The sequence below is a fragment of the Phragmites australis genome, chromosome 4 (genome assembly GCF_958298935.1).
Source record: "Phragmites australis chromosome 4, lpPhrAust1.1, whole genome shotgun sequence".
NCBI lineage: Eukaryota > Viridiplantae > Streptophyta > Magnoliopsida > Poales > Poaceae > Phragmites > Phragmites australis.
In genome coordinates, this window is record NC_084924.1 from 8718188 (window position 1) to 8740362 (window position 22175).

At 41.7% G+C, this 22175-nt stretch overlaps 2 protein-coding genes across 3 annotated transcripts; both read left to right on the plus strand.

Moving 5' to 3' along the window:
• The first annotated feature begins 6044 nt into the window (after window positions 1-6044).
• On the plus strand, window positions 6045-9829 carry LOC133915570 (protein NRT1/ PTR FAMILY 8.3-like). Of its 2 annotated transcripts, none has more exons than XM_062358782.1 (5): window positions 6045-6244; window positions 7055-7163; window positions 7263-7480; window positions 7956-8512; window positions 8791-9829. In XM_062358782.1, the coding sequence occupies exons 1-5, from the start codon at window positions 6185-6187 to the stop codon at window positions 9611-9613; spliced, it is 1767 nt and encodes a 588-aa protein (XP_062214766.1). In that variant the 5' UTR covers window positions 6045-6184; the 3' UTR covers window positions 9614-9829. The 2 variants fall into 2 exon arrangements, with proteins under 2 accessions (XP_062214766.1, XP_062214765.1); XM_062358781.1 differs by having other exon boundaries at window positions 6047-6244; window positions 7043-7163.
• A 1816-nt stretch (window positions 9830-11645) lies between these two features.
• Window positions 11646-13736, plus strand: LOC133915572 (probable protein kinase At2g41970). Its single transcript, XM_062358783.1, has 6 exons — window positions 11646-11799; window positions 12069-12322; window positions 12430-12830; window positions 12953-13085; window positions 13171-13257; window positions 13369-13736. The coding sequence occupies exons 1-6, from the start codon at window positions 11712-11714 to the stop codon at window positions 13486-13488; spliced, it is 1083 nt and encodes a 360-aa protein (XP_062214767.1). The 5' UTR covers window positions 11646-11711; the 3' UTR covers window positions 13489-13736.
• Window positions 13737-22175: the final 8439 nt, after the last annotated feature.

Sequence of the window (22175 nt, forward strand, 5' to 3'; positions counted from 1 at the left end):
CTTAGGATATAAAAATCAGAAAAGTCACTCTTAGCCCGTTTATCAATTTTTAATTTATTTTATCAGAAACTAGATTTTTAATTTTTCAAAAGTTAACAATAAAACAGATTGTTTGTTTTAACTTTTGGTTCAACTTTTGATTTCTAAGAAGCAGAAGCCAACAATAAATTGAAACAAATAGAGTCATGGTTAGATTATATACAAGTGAACTCTAATCCTAATTCTTAGTGTTGTCCTAATTCACTTTGTTAGGATTCACTACCCACATATTTATTTACACACTATAGTCAGATTATAGTGTATTCCTTATATCTGTATAGATATAGTCAATTATCATAGTTTATGGTGTATTGTAATCACCACACTATAGTCAGAATGTATTGCTTCTTCACACACTATACTATAGTCAGATTGTAGTCAAATTATATTATGGTGTATTGTAATCACGACATATGTCAGATTATCTAGTTTTCAGTTTCTAGTTTGGTTAGAACTCTAATGTATTGCTTCTTTACACACTATACTAAAGTCTCTAATAGGTTTTTTTTTACCTCTTTGTTTTTGCAGATCTTATCTACAGTGTGCGATAGCTCAAGTTCTTTGGTACTCGAGAGTCTAAGGGATTCGTATCCTCAGTATCAGAGGATAAACAGTGCCATGATATTAGCCTTTTTAACTGTTAGATCCGGAATGGACGTACCAGATTGTCTGCTATAATAAATCGTACAGTAAGATAATGGCATGTACTGTTCACCCAGACTCAGATTACTGTACATTCTGATGACTTTGCTTCGCAACGTCAGAGGATACAAATCCGAATCTAAGATACTACTGAAGCATCAAGTTTAAAATTTTAAAACCTCTGAAATCTTGGAATAAAGTTGTAACAAAGTTCAACTTAAAATTACAGTGCTGTAATACATATTTTCATTTGCAAATATATCGATATGTGTTTGTTATTGAGATTTCTAATTGGGATACTTTAATATGAAGGATATATTGCTCTATTTTTTGCATTGCAAAGTAATGGCAGCAAGTAGCAGCACGAAGTGGTAGGTAGCAGCAAGCAGCAGCAGGAAGCGGTAGGTAGCATGGCAGCAGGCACCCATGGTTGAGTTGATTTGGGTGAAGTTAAGCTGTGGGTGGGGTGGAGTTTTGGTATTGATTTTATGGGTTTGGTTGGGTTGGAAAAAGGAATTATTTTGCTATGGGTTGGGTTGGGTGTAGGGTGAAAGAGCAACTCCAGATTTTTTATTTTTATATTTTTAAATAAAAAATTATAAATATATGTGTTAGTTTTGAAATATTGCAAATCTAGATTGTTGTAGCTTTATTTAATTATACAAAACTATAAGTATCGTGTCTATTAACATAAAACTATAAATATTGTACATTAATTTCATATAAAATCTGATTTTAATTAGATTCACCTAAAAAATGGTCTTATATTTTTTCAAAAATACTAGAACTTTTATATGTGTTCTTTAATCCATTGCAACCTATTTTAATTGATTTTTTTCTAAAAAGCCCGTGTAGAATTTAAACCAAAATTCTTGGAAAAATGCAACTTTTATAACTCGTAACAATTGTTGGGTCTCAAATAAAATCATTTGAAAGAACTCATTTTTTCACCATATAACCTAGAGCTGGAAATAATTTTAGAAATTAGTTCATTATATAAGAAGAATATTAGTGAATTTTCTCACATTTTTGAGATTGTATTTGAGACCTAAAAATTGTTAGGAGCTATAAAAGTAGTTGGTTTTGGAGAATTTTGATTTAAATTCTACACATGCTTTTTGAGTGGCTCCAATTAAAATAGATTGCATATAGATTATGAAACACGCATAAAAAGTTTTAGATTTTTAAGAGAAACATAAAACAATTTTTAGATGAATCTAATTAAAATCAGGTTTTGTGTGAAATTAGTGCACAATGATTGTAGTGTTAGGTTACTATTCATAATATTTATAGTTTTATGTTACAAATAGTACAATACTTAGTTTTATGCAATAGCCATATCAATCTAATTTCAACGATTGAGTTCTCTACTGTGGCATCCACGTTGATCTCTTGCCCTTCCAACGGGCGACAGAATCTAGATTTACAATATTTCAAAACATGTGCATATACATGTAATTTTTTATTTAAAAAATAAAAATAAAAAATCGAGCAATTCCGTCGTCTGAGTCCTTGGACCAAACAACAGAGCCCATTAGGAGCCGTTCAGGGGTCAGGGCCTTCTACACATACCTCGTGGGGTGCATCACAATATATGGGCCGGCTCGCCTAACAGCCCAGCCTCAGCCCTGCGCTGGACTGGGCATCTGAAGAAGCCGATCCAAACTGGGCTGCGGTCTACTAGTACGTTCAAACAGCCCAACCCCAAAGTTGCTTGATCTGGTGGCAGCCCGTTTCGCCGTCGCCCTCGCTCGCCAGAAATGGGCCAGAGGCCGTGCCGCCGGGCGAACCAACCGGAGCGATGAAACAGTAAACAGCCAACCGGCGGCTGGTAGTTGAATTCTAGGCCGCCGTCTGAAAAAGTAGTAAATATAGCCGACTTTTTCTTTCTGATTGTATAAATAATTTTTTGAGCTGAAATTTTTGTGAAGTCAGATGGTAGCATTTTCTATATTATATTTTTAAAAAAAAAATCATGACTATTTATATAGCGTTTTAAATTTTGAGAATAATGAAATCTGTATTTTTATTTTTTTTAAATATGTCGTTCGTTGGAAGGGCGACAAGTTTTCAACGGGCGACATGTGTCTATTTGTGCTATTTTTTAAAGTAAACGTCTAAAATTACTAAATTTAAAAATTTAAATAAAAATAAAAAACGCTGGTAGTTGGCGCCGTTTCGTACCTATTTTGTCCGGTGGACCCACTTTCGAATTGGACAACGGCTTGAGTTCTCTCAACTCTGAAGGAAGGAACATCTAAAAAAACTCTGAAGGAAGGAATCTATACCTTGCCGAGTGCTGAGTGCCGAGCTCGGTGCTTTTCCGCTTCTTTTGCGACTCTTTGTGATCCTTTCTTGTAGAAAGCTACCTCCTAATTAATTGTAGCATGCTCTTTTGGATCCACAGGAAGGAGGGCTTTCACAGAAAAACAAAAGCTGTATGCCAAAAAGTGCTAAAGTGAATTTAGGTTTAAACTATTTGACTACCTTGGTTATGTAATCTCTTAGCAAGAGTAGCCGCAGACCTAAATAAGGTTATGTTTAATAGGGTTTTAGCTCATAGCTTTATGTCAAATCTTGTGTTCTTATACTAAGATAAGGTAGTTTAAGTTTTTATTTTTAGATTAAAATGAAAAAAAAACTACTCATTTAAACACATTCGGTGTACCCACATCTCTAACTCCATGAATTTTTAGAGCTAGGAATAGTCCGCTTCAAGAATTCTTAAATGTAAAACTCTGTCAAATAGACTTTAAAATAGCTTTGATAAAGAATTGAAAAACACCAAAACAATCAGGTAGCTAAGGTGGTTCCTAGGTTTGACTTGGTATTATAGGAAATTCATATACAATAAATTTGTAGAAGCCTAGTAAACTTTACAGCGATGTTGTTAAAATGAAAACATGCCGTGTCGATTGAAAATTGATAATTCAAAATGGAAACGTTGAATTGTAGTGTTAGGCACTAGCACCATACATGAATATAGTATGTACATATGAAAGTCTCATGTGGTACATCTCATAAGACAAATGACAATATATGTTTAATAAGACAAGTACAATTTAAATATCTAACATAAATAATAAATCTATTATGACGCATATGATCCACGATTATATAATACAAGAATAAGTTCAAATGTCTAATTTAAGCAATAAAACTATATATAGGTTTGACATACACATAACCAATGAGGTCGAATTATCACGGTCGGGAGTAACTGGGTTTTGGACTTGTGCATTGACAACACTATGACCTGGTGGAGTGGAGATAAAGATAATTACCAGTCTAATACGGGAAAACTCGAAATCATCAGTAAAGCCCAGGATCGTTTCTTTTAATTTATTTTTCTCGTTTTCATTTCCGTTTTCTCGGGATAATGTTTTAGCTCTGATGAAACAAGAATTACCGTTTTGTTTTCATCGTAAACAGCAGTGCGGTGCGTGTGCCGTGTCCTTCACTCGTTGGAACCCCAAAACGCATCTAAATAAGCAGATCTACAAGCTAGCTTAGCTTCCTCCCAATCTGAACTCTAGGTCTCCTTAGCCCTCTCCTAATACTCCAATATAACTAGTTTTTTAAACATTAATTAGATGTCTACATAAATAAATAAAAACTCACGTGCCAAACTATTCAAAGAGAGAGATATAGCTTGTTTTTTATGGAAGAGACCAGCTTGTTAAGTCATCCAAAAAGTAAGACACCGCATTAGAATACTGTATTTTCTTCCTTATGATCTTTCTCTTTATATTTGATCATCTGCATCCTCCAAGACACAAGTACTATTCACTTCTCATTTCTACGAAAAGCAACACAATTAGCAACATGATCAAAATGATAGTTTTGATCATACTATATACAACCATTAATTATATTAGAAGACCTAAAGAAACAATATACATCCGTCATGCATTAGAAACTTTTTCTTAACAAGGGAAATTATGAGAATACCATCACAAAATCGTCTTTGTTGGAAAATACCATCAGAAAATTCATAGGTTGGAAACTACCATCGCAAAGCTAAGCGTGTGTTGCAAAACGCTACTGTCGTCACTTCTACCATCCATCTGCTGTTAAGTGAACACGAAATAACCAAAGTACCCTTCTTCCACCTCTCTTCTTCAATCGAGCACACTCGAGCACAAAATCGTCGTCGGCGTGCAGGACCAGACGCCCAGGATGGAGCCCATCTGCGGGGCAGGATTGTGTGACACTTGCCGTCGGTGTGCTTCATGTAGCCTGCCTCAACTCGTTTGCGCCAGATGCAGAGGGATGAGCTCTGGCTGCACTCGGCGTAGGTGCACGTGGCCGTGTCGGTCACATAGCTTGCAGCGGCAGTCGCGAGCCTTGTGTTGATGTAGAGGCAACACCGCCGCCACACCCAATGCAATAGCATCACTGCCCAATGAAAGAGAGGGGGAGGGCTAGGGAGGAGTAGCAAGGGAGCACTGATGGCTCAGCTTGCCCTCTCTAGTGGTGAGTGGCGGCCTACACGGCACGGCCGAGGGCACCAAAAGAAAGAGCGCAACACGGGGAATCCGTTTGCGTGGGGCTTGGTCGGAAGATGGCTTGCGGTGAGCGCAGAGGTGCGGCAATGGATTTTTCACCGTGGATGACCGCGTCGGAGACGGGCCCGGGCCAAACTAGCGTGCACACAAGCAAAAGGGAGCTCGGGGGGATGCTCACCATGGGTCTAAATCGTGAGGGGGAGCTCGGATGCGGCAGTTCATCGGCGAGGGAGGGGGCGGAGAGAGGCGCCGAAGTTGGGGAAGAGACTCGGCGTGCCCGATTCAGCGGGGATCCGCTAAGATTCATCCTAGAACCCTTCATGCGACCTCCCTCTAGGGTCCTCATGGCTCGGGCTCAAGGGATTTCGTTGGTGCGCAATGGATTTAGCCGACATTGGCATGCTTCTATGCTCTCTGTTGCTCTGCTCTGCTCTGCTGCTCGGTCTGCTTTGGTGCTCTATTCGACCGAGTGAGAGAATGAGAGAGAGGAGTGGGCCTGGGGAGTTAAGGTCGGGCGACAGCCATCCTTAGTCAATGGAGGAGTTCCGTGGTGCTTTGCGGCAATGGAGGAGCCATGGGCTGAAGTGGGATGACGCTGTCCTAAGGTGTACGGTGAGCTTTCTGGTGTTGGAGAAGAAGACAATGGCGCTAGGGCAAGATTGACATATTTTGTTGATGGAAAAATGAAAGGTGATGGTATTTTCTAGTGCTATTCCCGTTGCTATGGTAGTTTTCAACTCGTGAACTTTTCAATAGTATTTTTCAGCAAATACGATTTTATGATGTATTCTCATAATTTTCTCTTCTTAATAATAATGTTTTACTTTCTCTTTTCAAATACCTGCCTTCAGAAATACCACTCCCAAGATTCCACCTTGCAACCGCCGTTCTTGCCCCCGATCTCCTTAAATACCTACCTTGCCCCCGACTTGATCCATCCCTTTCTCAAGTTACGCCGTCTCTGGTTCTTGCTTCGCCGGGAGAGGGAGCGGTCCATGGCCGGCGCGGAGCGCGAGCAGGAGTCCACGCTGGAGCAGGGGCTCCTCGCTTCCGATGTGAGTTGACTCGACCACTTCGACTGTCCGTCTGTCTGGTTCACGCCCCCTCCCTGCGATTAGAGGTGTTGCGTACTTCTGTTTAGTGAGAAGCGAGCCTCGATTAGGATAATTTGGTGGGATTGGCTGTCTACTTTACGAAAACTCGTACCTTGGTGCGCCGGATTTAGAAGAATTTAAGTGGAACTTCCTGTTTGATCTAGTATATAATACGTAAGGATAGCTTGGTTCACCACCACTACGTTGAGACTCGAATTAGGCATAGCTTGTTCTTTCGGTTCAGTGGCTGGGGCACAATTCCGGTCTGCGACACGGATGAGGAATTGAAGAGTCATTACTCGTGGGTAGGATTTGGGAATTGCAATTGCACTGTTAACCGAAAGCTTGCACTCTTATTCTTCACATTGTTTCGAATACTGTGTGGAAATTGTGAAAGTCTTTGCTTGGTATACATATCTGAGCCTTAATAATCTGTCTTATGGTTGTTCTTTCAACTCATGGGCGGGTTAAAAAGCGTCCTGACAAAGGCCAAGATTTCTGCTATTTCACTTTGTTTTTTCTTAGTCTGATGGAGCTATGACCGCATAATACCAGCGTGTTGCTATAGTTGCTTCCTTTGCACATTAATGCCAAAAGTAAAGCTCGAAAACATACTCTGGATTTGGTCTTACTGAATCAATGTGGAAAGCCATTGCGGTATGATGGTTTGCTACAGTCAAAGTGCTCTCATGTCTGTTAATGCCTGCACTATTTGTTTGACAGTTTATATATGTCACGATAATGCTATCTTGGTTTCAGGAGCCGTTTCAGGAGCCCAACCAACTAGTAACATACACCGGAGATGGATCTGTTGACTTTTCTGGAAATCCTGTTGCGAAGGAACGAACTGGTAGATGGAAGGCATGCCCTTTCATATTAGGTAATTTTTTGGAGTACATCTACAAAGTTTGAACAGTTTAAGTGTGTTCTTTTGTTTGTCCCATATAACATGCGACGGACTATTGTGGTTAACCTATAGGTAATGAATGCTGTGAACGGTTGGCCTATTATGGCATCGCTACAAACCTTGTTACTTACTTGACAAAAAAGCTTCATGATGGAAATGCCTCCGCTGCTAGCAATGTGACTACATGGCAGGGAACTTGCTATCTGACTCCCCTTATTGGAGCTATCCTGGCTGATGCATACTGGGGGAGGTATTGGACAATTGCAACATTCTCCACAATATACTTCATTGTAAGTCATCTTTGCTCTCGAGTGTCATGGTACATTCCATGTTGATGCTCATATAAAGACCCCTCATTGAAAGAAGGCACATGGATGATATATGAGGGTAGAAATTCTCTTCTTAATAGCATACTTGTAGTGCTGTAACACTATGCAAATTCAAATTACATATCTCCATGATGCATCTCTGTCAAGTTAAAGACATCTTCCCTGGAAAAAGAAAGCCAAAAAAAAAAAAAAAAAACTAAACTAAAGATGACATCTTATTGTAATCTGTCAACTCTAACATGAATATTGGGAAAGGTACATGTGAGTAGTTTGATCTTTATGTGACTAATGGATTGGCACGCACATTTCTGTGTACTAGACTACTAGATCTTGCTTAATTCATGTAAGTACATACATTAAGTGCTACACTCAACTGATTCTGGTATAATCCAGTTAGTTTGTTATGTCTTAACTTGTCAAAATCTTTTAATTGTAGGGGATGGCAGTACTGACTCTTTCAGCATCAGTTCCTATGCTCATGCCTCCAGCCTGTGAAGGGTCCTTTTGCCCACCAGCAAGCCCTCTTCAGTATACTGTCTTTTTTCTTGGTCTTTATCTAATTGCCTTGGGTACTGGTGGAATTAAGCCATGTGTCTCATCCTTTGGAGCGGATCAATTTGATGATACAGATCCAACTGAGCAAATCCAGAAGGGTTCTTACTTTAATTGGTTCTATTTTTCAATAAACATTGGTGCTCTTATATCAAGCAGCTTTCTGGTGTGGGTGCAAGACAACCTAGGATGGGGACTAGGCTTTGGTATCCCGACAGTATTCATGGGGTTGGCAATCATAAGCTTCTTCTCTGGCACATCACTTTATAGGTTCCAAAAGCCAGGAGGTAGTCCTATTACACGAGTATGCCAGGTAGTTGTTGCCTCTTTACGCAAGTGGAATGTACATGTCCCAGAGGATAGCTCCCTCTTGTATGAGCTACCAGATGGGGTTTCTGCAATTGAAGGGAGTCGGCAATTGGAGCACACCGATGAACTTAGGTACACCTCTTTCTGAGCTGAAATTCTCAATCATAGCGTAGCACAGCACCACAATCCAGAACAACTCTTTCATTCGTAAAGAGCTGGGCAAATGGATGTTCTGAATTTTTAGTCCCTTATTCTTGTATGCTGGCCAACATTTAGTATTAATAAAATTACAACATATAAGTTGAATAGAGGAATATTTATGACTCGAATCTTGATATCCATTCACCCTCCTTTTTTATGTTTCTGGAAAGGCAAAGAGCCTAACATATTCTAATTGGAATTTATTTCAGATGTTTGGAGAAGGCTGCTACAGTTACGGATCTTGATGTGAAAACGGATAGCTACACCAACCCATGGCGGTTATGCACTGTTACCCAGGTGGAAGAACTGAAGATACTGGTAAGGATGTTCCCTGTATGGGCAACAACGATAGTGTTTTCTGCTGTATATGCTCAGATGTCCACAATGTTTGTGGAACAAGGGATGGTGCTTGATCCATCCTTGGGTTCATTCAAGGTTCCTCCAGCATCTCTATCTACTTTTGACACACTAAGCGTCCTTATATGTGTCCCGATCTACGATTACATACTGGTTCCAATAGCTAGGAGATTCACTGGCAACGAGAGGGGCTTTACACAGTTGCAGAGGATGGGCATTGGCTTGGTTATTTCCATCATAACAATGTCAGTAGCTGCAGTCCTTGAGATCAAGCGGCTGGCAATTGCCAGGGATGAAGGTTTGGTGGATCAGAATGTCCCAGTTCCACTGAGCATATTCTGGCAAATTCCTCAGTATTTCTTGGTTGGTTTATCAGAGGTATTCATATTCATCGGGGCACTCGAGTTCTTCTATGATGAATCACCGGATGCCATGAGAAGCCTGTGCAGCGCTTTGCAACTCCTCACAACAGCATTGGGGAATTATCTCAGCACATTTATTTTGACAGTGGTCGCATACTTCACAACAAGAGGAGGTAATCCTGGATGGATCCCTGATAACTTGAATGAAGGGCATCTCGATTACTTCTTCTGGCTTCTTGCTGGTCTCAGTTTTCTAAACCTGGTCATATATATCATCTGCGCCAACAAATATAAAAGCAAGAAAGCAGCTTGAGCTCTGAGGGTCAGGAGTTAGATGGCGTCATCATGGATAGCTCACATCAAAATAAAAATATGTATATATGTTTCCCACTACATGAACTCTTGTAGAAGCGCCATCTGGTCGTATTTTATGCAAAGTTGACTAAGCATTTGTACTTTCTCTCTCTGTATAAATTCTTGCTTATTAAACAAAAGTTGTGGAATGAAGAACACTGATCTTTGCTATCTAGGATTTGGTTTCTATACTTTTTCTTAATACCTGCATGCATGTGTTAAGCTTTGCAATGCACTCATTAAGTCCAGTATCTGCTGGTTGAATAACCAGGAGTTCTTGAGACAGGAACCATCCATTCTCTACAAAAGGGACACTGCTTTCTGACGTCCTGCATCGGGCACATTGTGAGTTCATGAAGGATTTGTGAACTGCAAGTCGTAACGGACAGCTGAGTCTGGTGTGGTCAGCTATTGTTTCCGTAGAAATCAGACATGCTCGCATTCCTGTTTTGATTTCATCCTGGATGAATTATTATGGGAAGCTGATAAAAGAAACTGAAACAAGCTGCAATCGTATCAAGTTATCAACCAGTGAATTCTGTACGTTCCCTTCACTGAAATTCCCTGCACTATCACAACATTATGAGCGTAGGAAAGAAAAAAAATCTGAACTAGGTCACCATAATGTTCCTTTGTAGCCACCTCCCCCTATCAGCATGTAGGTACATGCATCGATTCATCATGATGTACCTTTGTAGCCAACATGAACCCGGTTGCAAAATGCAAACTCATTCCTGCCTTGAATAAACATTTGATACTAAACACATGCCTGCTCCTGGCTGTCGCTCCTGCCTATTGGCCGCGCATATGAAACGTACGCGTTGTATTTCTGTGTCAGCGTTTGTTTCTCCCCGGAATTGGAAGACAGGTTTGAACTGCGATACTTATCAATTCCATTCCGGACGGAACGCAAAATTCCATTCCGCTCGTCATTCCACCACATTCCACTCATGCCGTTTGGAGCACGTCCAGATGACCGGAATAGCCGGTATGTCCTGTTTTGTTATGCTAAATATTAGGTTATAAAGATAAAGATGTCGTATGAATTGAGGTTTAGATACATTTAAATTTTATATTAAAATACTTTTATGCAAGGAATATAGTTTATATGTATGTTCTACGAAGAAAACATGTGTTTAGTATGTAGTCTTTTGCATTATGCAACATATTATATATGTATATGATATTTTATCATAATCCGGAACGGTACACCGGAATGATTCGGTACCGAAATGTTCCATTCCAATAAGAAAAACGGAGTGGCCACCGGAATGGAATTGACAGGTACGTGTGCAACCCGGGAACCCTGCCCCTGTGTTGCGGTCAGCTGATGATTAACAAATAACTTAATTTTTATATAAAAAAGAGATGGGCTAGGGAATTAAGCAGTTGGCAATGTCAAGGCGCTGCTGTTGACGACGTGAAGGTAGCATGGGAGCACGTCGGACCGGGAACGACCTGCGGCGGGAATGTGGGCTATCACTCTCTGGCCACCCGTTTTCAGTTAGTCGTAGCAGAACGCGTCACCTTCTGTCACCACCCGATCACTGCAGTTCGCCAGTTCCCTTATACTAATTGATCGTAATCTCTATCCCAAGGATATCATTGTTCAAATGATACTAACAATAATCTTTAGCCCACGACAATGTACAATGTACGAGACAATAATAACACGGCCGGCGTCCATACGATTTTTGGTTCAGATGGAGAAAACAAAGGAAAATGAGACCTACCGGGGCCAACATGCTAGCAACGTCCGCTGATCAGCCGCACGTAGCTGAGCCAATGATTGCGACGCCAGGCGACAGCCGGGAATCGATCTTCTCCTCCCCTCCCAACCACCCGGCTTGGCAGCAGCTAGCTACCGGTGTCTGTCTTGACGCCTCGTCTCCCTTCGCCATCTAGCTAGGATCAGTTCGAACCCAGTCGCGTACTTGGCATACTTGTTATATATTTTGTAACCTGCAGACGAGCCCGACGAGACCTTCTTGCGGAGGTTGCTGCAGCCGCTTCTTGGATTTAGGCAGGCATACAGCGTACATAGATCGGATTTGAGGATGTGGTGTTGCGGTGGTGCGGAGGAGGAGCCCCACGGCGCCCCGCCGGCCGGCAACCCGGCCGCGCCGCCGCCGTGGACACCACCAGGTTACTTTCCTTCAAGCCCCTCCAAGAAAAAGACCTTGTTGCATTCATTCGCATGCGTTTCACAGTAAATTTTGCTGGTTGTTTATTAGATCATTCTAGTTCTTTTTCTGCCGGTAATTGTGATCTAATCAGATTAACGGAATCACCTTTCATCATATCACGACCGGCATGTATCTGCGCATGATCTTGGTTATGCTAGGCTAGCTGCAATGTATCTGATGAGACGTCGCATCTCACCGTGAGCATTCGCTTCTTCTTGCACTGTGCAGCCCAGCCGAGAGGGCCGAACGTGCCGAGAACCGGCGCCGCGTCTGCGGCCAAGGTGCTGCCCATCGACGTCCCGGCCGTCGCGCTATCGGAGCTGAACCGGCTCACGGGGAACTTCGGGGACAGGGCGCTGGTCGGGGAGGGCTCCTACGGCCGCGTGTACCGCGCGACGCTCGGCACCGGGGAGGCCGTGGCGGTCAAGAGGTTCGACAACGGCAGCTCCTCCGGGCAATCCGAGGCTGAATTCTGCGAACAGGTAACATGAAAACATTCTCCGATCCATTGGGCCTGGATAACCCAATGCAAACTAACACGTGTACGTTTTCTCTTGCCTCTTCTCGGTGAATGCACTCACGTGCGCAGCTCTCCGTGGTGTCCCGGCTCAAGTGCGAGCACTTCACCCAGCTGCTGGGCTACTGCATGGAGCTCAACAACCGGATCGTGCTCTACCAGTTCGCCGGCATGGGCTCCCTCTACGACATACTCCACGGTAAGAAGGGCGTGAAGGGCGCGGAGCCCGGGCCGGCGCTGACGTGGAGCCAGCGTGCGAGGATCGCGTACGGGGCCGCGAGGGGGCTGGAGCACCTGCACGAGAAGGCGCGGCCGCCAATCGTGCACCGCGACGTGCGCTCCAGCAACGTGCTGGTCTTCGACGGCCACGACGCCAAGATCGGCGACTTCAACCTCACCAACCAGTCCCCCGACTCCGCCGCGCGCCTGCACTCCACCAAGGTGCTCGGCACGTTCGGCTACCACGCGCCCGAGTAAGCATGATGCATGCAAGCTGACCAGTGTCTCGCCGGTTGTCCGATCAGATTCTGGACGGTCCAGATCAACTTGATTAGAATCGATCAGAACGTTGCCTCAATGCGCATGCGTTTGCCAGGTACGCGATGACGGGCCAGCTGACGCAGAAGAGCGACGTGTACAGCTTCGGCGTCGTGCTCCTGGAGCTCTTGACCGGGAGGAAGCCCGTGGATCACACCATGCCCAAGGGGCAGCAGAGCTTGGTCACCTGGGTAGGTTGCATTACGCACATGCATGTATCAGTGTGGAGTCGTGTCAATTAACTAAGTTTTCTAACAAAATTTGTGGCTCGTCCAGGCCACTCCAAGATTGAGCGAGGACAAAGTTAAGCAGTGCGTGGATCCCAAGCTGAACAACGACTACCCACCAAAAGCCGTGGCCAAGGTACGCCGCGTTTGAACCCGGAATCCATCGACTCCGCATTGCCTTTCTCCTGCACTAGCACTTCATGATTCATGACGCCCTGCTGATCCGTTTTGAGTTGCTTCTGTGCAGCTCGCGGCGGTGGCGGCTCTGTGCGTGCAGTACGAGGCCGATTTCAGGCCGAACATGACGATCGTCGTCAAGGCTCTCCAGCCCCTCGTCAATGCCCGGCAAGGAGGAGATCATCAGTAGCTAGATAGAGTGAGAGGGCGTGTTGCTGCCGTCGCCTCCTGCGTCGATTTAGCACTACGGGTGTGTTTGGTTTAGCGTCCATGCGCGTCGGGCCAATTTTTTTGGTGGTTGACTGCTCGCCAAAGATTTGGCATGTCCTCAAGTTAGCAGTGCTCGGCTGGGTGAAAACCAAACACGCCCTATTTCTTTCACGCGTTGGATGTAATTGAGCAAATTTGTGAACTTTTTACAACTCTTGTTTGATGGCACTGTTGTCACTAGAATAGTCTGTGTAAAAAATGAAAATTACTCGTGAAATCTATTTGTAATTAATACCAAATCATCTTCGTTTCCTTTTGCTTATTTCTTTAGCAGAAAAAAGGCAATTCGGGAAGTGGTTCAAGTCTTCTATTCGTTAGGTCATAATGAACCTACATATCGATGTTTTTGTGAATTATTGACAATATGTTGATACGTACAATCTGTTTAGAACCCATGAATTTTGTGGGAACTCCGCATGATAGAATCCAACTGCTGTGTTACAAGTGGGGCCTAATCCGAGAGGAAGCAGGAGAGTGAGGTGATGTTTCTTTTAAGTGGTTTGTGTTGTCTGATGGCTGTAGCTTCTCGTAGTTTCATATTCCCGGTCCTTGTGATGGTCTAGTTGTTGTCCGTATTTTATTTTATTTTGAAAAATTCAACAATTTAAATATACTGTTTAAACAATTTAAATATACTATTTCAACAAATCACATAAAATGTTGAAAATACTTCAAAAAATGTTGGAATAGGTATCACAAATTGTTAAAATAGTTCTCACAAAATGTTGAACATGTTTTTTTTTAAATGAAATAGGTATTCACAATTGTTGAATTATGTTCCGTAAATTGTTGAATTAAGTATTTTATTTTTTTTGAACCCATATGAATAAAAAATGTTGGAAATAACACTTAATAAATTAAGTATAAAAGTTTAGAAAGAAAAGGGAGAAAAAGAAAACATACATAGGTTTGTTGGGACAACATACATAGATTTGTCGGGCCATGCTAGCACATTGGTGGGCCGAACTGGGTTGATCGATTTCAGCATCCCAGTTTGTCGAAACTACACACACATTTCAAAAAATTGCATGTCTACCCTACTGTCACCTGTTGTAAGGGCGGTAATAAGGTGTCATCCATCCAACGGGCAACACCTTGACATGGCAGGTCAGCGTGGAGGTTGCATAACGTGTCATGAAAGATGTCGCCAATCTAACGGTCAACACAAGGTGTCGCCCAATTCAAAGGGTGACATCTTCTTGTCGCATGTTGGATGTGTGACATCTTGATGCCGCCCAACCAAAGAGCAGCATCTTCCTAGGGTTTGCTGAATGCTGATTTTAGGGTTTCAACATGTTCATTTGGTTTGCAGCACAGTTAATGTCATCTGTGCATCGCCATTCAGTGTTTTTGAAGTATTTGAAAGTTTGTCACCATTCGATGTTTTTGAGATATATTTTTATATGTGGAATTATCGGAAAAGGATGGTTGAACACGATGATTTTAATTGGAGCTGCAACAAATACGATGACATGTACGATGCACGATCATTCTAACCTATCTATGTACCACCTCTAAACCTAACACACCTTAGGCAATGTAAACAACATGATTACAATATCAACTCTACTAAATGCAACGTTGGTACTTTCCCTTCCTCGCAGTGTCTGGTCATGCCTCATGTGCCTGGCATGCCCTCTCATGCTTCCTCTCCCTCTCCGCCTCACGGGCCTCCTCCTTCTTGCGGTTCCGCTCCTCCCTCATCTTCTGCTACCCCTTCTGAATGCGTTTGTGCTCAGCTTTTCTCCTCTTGCCAGCTTCCATTTCATGGAATCATCTCCAAGCGTCATGGTGCTGCTCGTGTGGGAGGAACACATCTATTGGTGACTACTCAATATCTATACACTGTACAAAGTCACATAATGGTGGCGGAGAATGCAACGGAGCCAAAATGTTCAATGGGTCTAGGAATGTGCGCAGATGCTCCTACCGCCTGTTGGAAGGGCGACACCTTTGGTGTCACCCATCCAATGGGTGACACGTCGTTGTGGCAGCCACGTCAGCACGACTATTTAATTCAATGACGTTTGACTATGAGCCCACAAGGTATGACACCTTGCTGTCACCCATCCAACGGGCGACATTAGGTTAGAGATGCTATTTTTCCAAACGGGCATAAACATGCAATACCTTGCCGTCGCCCATCCAACATGCGATGGTAGGTTAGAGTTCCTATTTTCACTACGGCAAAACAACCTCCTAGAGACGGTTTATTGCTCCTATAGACACGGGTTTAACCGTGTCTAGGTTTCCTAGACATGATTTTTGCACCCGTCTCGGAGCCGCTGCTGTTGCTCCCATCTCAAACACATAGAGACTGTTTTGAAAGTTGTGTCTCTTAGGGAGAGACGGTCCTTTGGCACAACCAAAACCATTGCTACATTACGAATTCGAATTTTGAATCAAATTGCTCGATACACAAATGTTAGTTTCTATTTTAAAATTGACCGTGTCTAGTTTGAAATATAAAATATGAAATTAAACATGTAGGGATGACTAGCAACATACTAGACACAGTTTGCTCTGTCTCTATGTTGCATGTACATATGATCAACACCCTACTAGACATGGTTTGCCCCGTCTCAATGTTGCTTGTAGAGACAATTAACACCCTACTAGACACGGTTTGCCTCGTATCTAGGTTGAATGTAGGGATGATCAACACCCTACTAGGCACGGTTTGCCTCGTCTCTACATTGCATGTCGCACGTAGAGACGATTAGCACCCTACTAGAGACAGTTTGACCCATTTGATAGTTGCATGTAGAGACGGTCAACATCATAGTAGACATGGTTCACACCGTCTAAATGTTACATGTATAGACTTTTAGCATAGTACTAGACACGTTACACCCGTCGCTACTCTGTTAGACCATGTTAATATTTTTTCTATTACAGATGGATTTTTATTTTTGTAGATACGGTTGCAACCATCAATACTGTTACATCATAGATCATATTTATATCTTAAATCTGTAGAACGATCAAACACAACAATGTAATAATTCAAAGTTCGATCATTTTCTCATCACCAAGGTCCACGCATCAGTTTGATGCAAAGAAAAACAACATACTAAAGAATGTTCTTAATGATGATATAACGTTCACTATCTAGTGAAAAGTGACAAATGAATGATACGTCTACAAGATCTAACTAACATGTCCAATGCAATATCTAGCTAGCTTGATGAAACTGCTATGTATAACTTTTCTCTAGTCTTCGTCTGAAGATCTAGGTGACTCTCCACCGGCTAAAGATGAATCATTATGTGCTAACTGACTTGCGTGGTTCTTGCTAAATTAGAAATACAAAATAAAGTATGTTAGTTTGCAAGTAATGTAGATGTTCGTTCAAAAATATGATATGCACAAAAGGTACATTGCTTAATTCTGAAAGATATGAAACATATAAGAATATAGAGATGAGTAAATTTGCAGTCAGCTAATATATATCCATATAGATTCACATTTGTTAGCATGTCAGTCAAAAAGAACATCATTAAAGTGCACATACCTCTCATAGAAACGGTGGTACTTGTGACATGAAATCCTCTTCAGGAAACTTCTTTTGCCGAAATGATAACATAAATTTCATGAAACCCTTTGCATCATTCCAGTTACTAGAGCTAGTTCCTGGTTCATTGCGTGCAGGGGAGTTCCGAAATCTTACACCATAGTAATTTGATGGAGTAATGGTTGGACCCATTCCCCTAACTCGACCATTTCCATCCTTTCCAAAAACAATGTTCATAGATTCTTCAACATCATATTCAGTTATGTCATGACCATCTACCCTTTTCTTAGCCAATATCACGTAGACTCGGTCCTACATATTGTACAATTCAATTATCTGAATTAGTGAACTATTTTGGTTGTAAAAACAGCTGATACACTACAGAAGTCGATATCATTTTTTCCCTTGGTTATTTAGTTGATATATGCACTCTCCTTGTTCTTATGACTTTCATCAAATAAAGTTTCTCGATCTACCTCTTCTCCATGAGCATCTTCCTACATTTATAAATTAGTTTATGATGATTCAACAGTAGGAAATAAAAATATTAGAACTATAGAATTACCAATTCTTTTTCTCTTTCTGGTAATGCTTTTCCTCCCTAATGTGTGTGGGTGCTTAATGTTTTTCACAGTCTCTTGGTTCGTCTTACTCATTGCCTAATTAAGTAACATATCATTAACATGTGTTAACCAATGGATATTCTTGTTTATTCGGAAGTCCAAGGAAATATTTTACGTTAGCCTCATCTAAGTACCAATAGGAAACAAGCGTAGCCCATTGAGATTCATTAGCAGTTTCAGGATAAGCTTGTAGTACTCGTTCAATAGGCAAGTTAGGCTTGTAAAATGTCCTTTTCAATTGCTACTTGTACTGCCTCCACTTGTTACTTAACTAGTTAAGAAGCCATTTTCTTGCCTTATGGTCAATAGTAAATTTGTTCTAGTTCACATTAAACATGGGTAAACAGTTAAATATTTTCAACGTCACCAATTCATCAAACAACAATTTATCCAGAACTATACCTCCACTTCATCAATCAATTATGATGATATAAACGTTTGAAGATAGGATCAATCCACTTGAGAATATTTAAAGGAGCAACAATTGTACCTAAGTTGGATCCAAGAATACCAGCAAATTTTGAGATAGGCACATTGTACCAATCCAACATAACTACAATTTTAGTGCCTTTTGGAAGATCCTCAATATCCGCCAGTTTTGTTGGTCCTCGACGTCTCTTCATGCGTCCATTAGGATCTACAAAGAATATATAGAAAAATATTAGTTTGCATGAAAAATATGTATGAAAGACATAATATGCTTTATACTTACGAAACTCATAGAGGTCGTTGTGCAGATCCTCCTCCATTATGTTATGTTCCTCGTAATTTCTGAGCATACCTATGCCTTCATTCGAAAAGTTATTCTCCACACACTCTATGTTTCGCGACCTCTAGTTTCTTTGTGCCATATGCCACACTTATAAATGAAAGAGTAGAAAAGTTTAGGCGTTATAGTTATAATGTCACACCCGGTTTAAGACCAAACCAGATGTAAACTATATGTATGCTAGGATCAGTTTATTCATACCTATAGCGATGTCATCAGTGCATAACAGGCACAGTGCTTCTCATTAAAACGCTATTTATTAAAAATAACCACACACAGGTCTAAAAGAAAATACACCACAGCGGAACTAAACAGCGCAGCTCCACACTAACAGGCAGCCGACCGGGAGCTCCACAAGCCTAGAACTCGGCATCATCTTCAGGGAAATCATCCTCAGGGAATTCTTCAAAAATTTCACCTTCTGAAACAGCAAGCGTGAGTATTTCCAATACTCAACAAGTGGGGGAAAAACAAATTTGATATGGTGGCTTGAACCAAGGTTTCCTATTCTCTAGGGTTTCATTTGCATAAAAGCCGATTTTATCCCTGAACTATGGAACAAAAAATTTTATTTTAAAAAGGAAAAGATGCACAAAAGATTTTCTTTAACCTCCGAGAATTCAACCAATTCTCAACCATGTAAGACATCCGCCCGACTAATCATGTGAGGGTCCATGCTGCTCATAACAGTGAGCACGGCTGAATATTCAGTTTGACACTCTGCAGAGTTTGTACACTTTACCCGTGACTCGTGATCTTCTCTATTGTCGGTACCTGCCGGTACCTTACACACTTCCGGGGTGTGCGCCAAGAGATCACTACGAGGCTTTTTCAAAGAGTCTCCCAGTATGCACTTGCCCACTGCGGTTTCACCGCCGTACATAAGTGGAGTAACCCTCCACCCCAGAAGCCCCCTCTTGTGCCGGGTAGAATCAGGAAGTAACCCTTCCTTATCTACACATCCAATTGGCTCATACAACACTGGGAGAACATCTAATTACTAGGCCAAGCCGTACCATATTGGTCTTGTGGTTGTTCTGTTGCCATGGATGGTCGCTCCATGAACCGGTCCTTAAATTGGTCTGAGCAAGACTGTCAATAACCCCATAAGGATAGATTACCAAACATTTCTAATCAACCAACCATGCCGAGAAATAACCCCTTTCTTGCCCAAAACCCTAATTATCTTTGTTGTTAACTCCCTTAATAACATCAGTATTCATGTCATACTTCCTATATCAACTTTTAGTTTATAACACATAGTTCATCACCTACATACTACACGTTCATCTAAAAGCATGGCTAAGCATAAACATGATGTTATTTTAAGCATAAAACATCTAAAACTAACACTAGTACTTGCTATACTACCCATTTTGTGAAATAGCATGCATATTTGATAAAGACTATCTTTATGTAAAAAATCTGAGTTCGCAACATGGTCAAGACACTTGCCTTCATTGAAGTGATGCACAGGTCCTTCAAAATCTTCTTCCTGGAAGTTCCCGAACTCTTGGACTGAATCGTCTACACGAGCACACAATCATACATAAGAACAGTACACCAAACAGTCCTAAAACTAGGGAAAACCCCTATAAACAGAATCTACACATCGCTACGAGAATATGAGCGCAAAGATCGTCTAAATCGGAGCTATGAGCAAAAAGTTATGAGCGTTTGAAGTTCCAAGAGCTTAACTGCAAATTTTAGTTTAATTCTAAGAATAAAATGAATAATTTTTATGCTAAAAACCTTATTTATTGCACATGTTGACTTCATAAATAAAAAATGAAATTATTTGCTACTAGAATATTGTGTGAACCGGGTCCACGGGACCACGATGGACCAGAGGAGGCCGGCAGCCCAGCACAGCGGCAAGCACGACGGAGGGCCGCCAGACTTGGCCGAAAATGGGGCTCCAGTGGCCGGTACGCTCCGGCGAGCGGCGGAAGGCGATAAGGAGGAGCTGGCGAACTCACTCTGAGCAAAAGGAAGGTCGGAGGGGCCTCAACCTACATGTAGCCTTTAGTTGCTATTTTCAAAAAAGTTTAACTTCTTTATAGGATACACATTGAGTTCTGATTGTGCCTCATTAAATACATGATATTCTCCTGATTATTAATAAATATTTTCATTAAATACATGATATTATCCTAATTATTAATAAAAATCAATTAAAAGAGATAGCTGTTAGCTTATCGACAAATAGAGTGTCGACAGGCCTGTTGGTATTCCATTTGCCGACAAGCCTGTCGGTTGTCCGCTACCACGACCCCCTTGTCGCTGTCTACCTAGATGCCATTCGGCACGCGAAATACCGACAGGCTTTTGGTTCTCATTCCGCGTGCTGACAGACCCCCAGGCTCAGTGTACATAGGCTGTCGGCATGTGGAATACCAATATATTCCTTGTCGGCATTCCGCGTACCGACGGGTATCTATTTTTATAATTTTTTTTATTTTTAACTATTATTTTTACAATTTTTTAATAAAATAATATTATTAAAAAATTTGAAAGGAACACTTCTCATCGGAGGAGAGAAGGAATAAAAACAGCAAACAGGATGAAGTCAGGGACATATAATAAAATGTGAGGGCGCTATAGTACCCATACCGTTGACCACTTAGCATGGTACTGTTTATGAAAATACGACAATAATTTTACTTTTTACTTGATACTGTAGTAATAAATATCGTCTCATTCAACGTTTCACAGCGAAGCAAAATCATAGTGGATCCCGATACACCCACACACAAGAAAGAAACATTTCTCATCGGAGAGAAGAAATAAGCCAGGTAACAAGAAAAGGCCACTGCAATTTTGCAACTGTACGGTTATTCTCTTTATTTTTGAAAAATGCCAACTCGACGATTATCCACAGCTTCGCACACGCAGCGTTGGGCTGACCGCTCCATATAGAAGATAAGTACTGAGTTTAGGAGCGGACGTAGAATAAAAAATGAGTAGACGTAGTGTCCGATCTCTTGTCACCTCTGTCGGCGCCGAACATAACTCTTCGATTCCAGTGTTATCGAGTGGGATCAATTCCATGTTGCTGTCTCCTATTTTTAGCATCCTCATATCTTTACATGAGTTAAGTCGAAGAATCCGAACTATGATAAAGATGATGAATACGAACTTAAACCGATAGTGGTGGAGGGGCAGTCGGGGTCGACGAAGACCGCCCGCGTGCCAACGCGAGAACCGAAGCGTGGATAATGAATCTATGATAATTGGAGCGTTGAACAGCAGTGAAAGAGATGAGTAAACATATCTGTATTACATGACTAGAGTCCAATATCTAGTCACTCAATACAATACGGTAAGAAAAAAATTGATTAGAGGCACAAAAAAAAAAAAAACCCCACTGCTCTCGTGCATTCACCCCTGAGTCGAACTGTCGAAGGGTAATTATGCCATGCATAGGCTAATCTCCAATGTTGCTGTGTTAACAGACCGTCCCGATTCCTGATTTTTTTACGGCCGTACCATGTTGCATTTTTAGTAGTACCAACGCTAGATGTTACTTCTTTTTTGTGCTACCTAGATTGCCCGAACCAATCAGTTTCAAGAAAAAGATTGGCCGAACCAGTCTAGTACAGATTTTGGTGGGTGGGGGGAAGAAAAGAAAAACGCAGAATCGCATCTTCTTGCGCTAAAACTACTACCGGAGAGTTCAGCCAACGGCAGCAGGTTACCCG

Bases quoted from the DNA above. Each gene is read 5' to 3' on its own strand.
- LOC133915570 (XM_062358781.1), top strand. From the start codon at position 6,185: ATGGCCGGCGCGGAGCGCGAGCAGGAGTCCACGCTGGAGCAGGGGCTC. The intron at 6,245-7,042 runs GTGAGTTGACTC...TCTTGGTTTCAG, and splicing joins AGGGGCTCCTCGCTTCCGAT to GAGCCGTTTCAGGAGCCCAA. The intron at 7,164-7,262 runs GTAATTTTTTGG...GTTAACCTATAG, and splicing joins GGCATGCCCTTTCATATTAG to GTAATGAATGCTGTGAACGG.
- LOC133915572 (XM_062358783.1), top strand. From the start codon at position 11,712: ATGTGGTGTTGCGGTGGTGCGGAGGAGGAGCCCCACGGCGCCCCGCCG. The intron at 12,831-12,952 runs GTAAGCATGATG...TGCGTTTGCCAG, and splicing joins TTCGGCTACCACGCGCCCGA to GTACGCGATGACGGGCCAGC. The intron at 13,258-13,368 runs GTACGCCGCGTT...GCTTCTGTGCAG, and splicing joins CACCAAAAGCCGTGGCCAAG to CTCGCGGCGGTGGCGGCTCT.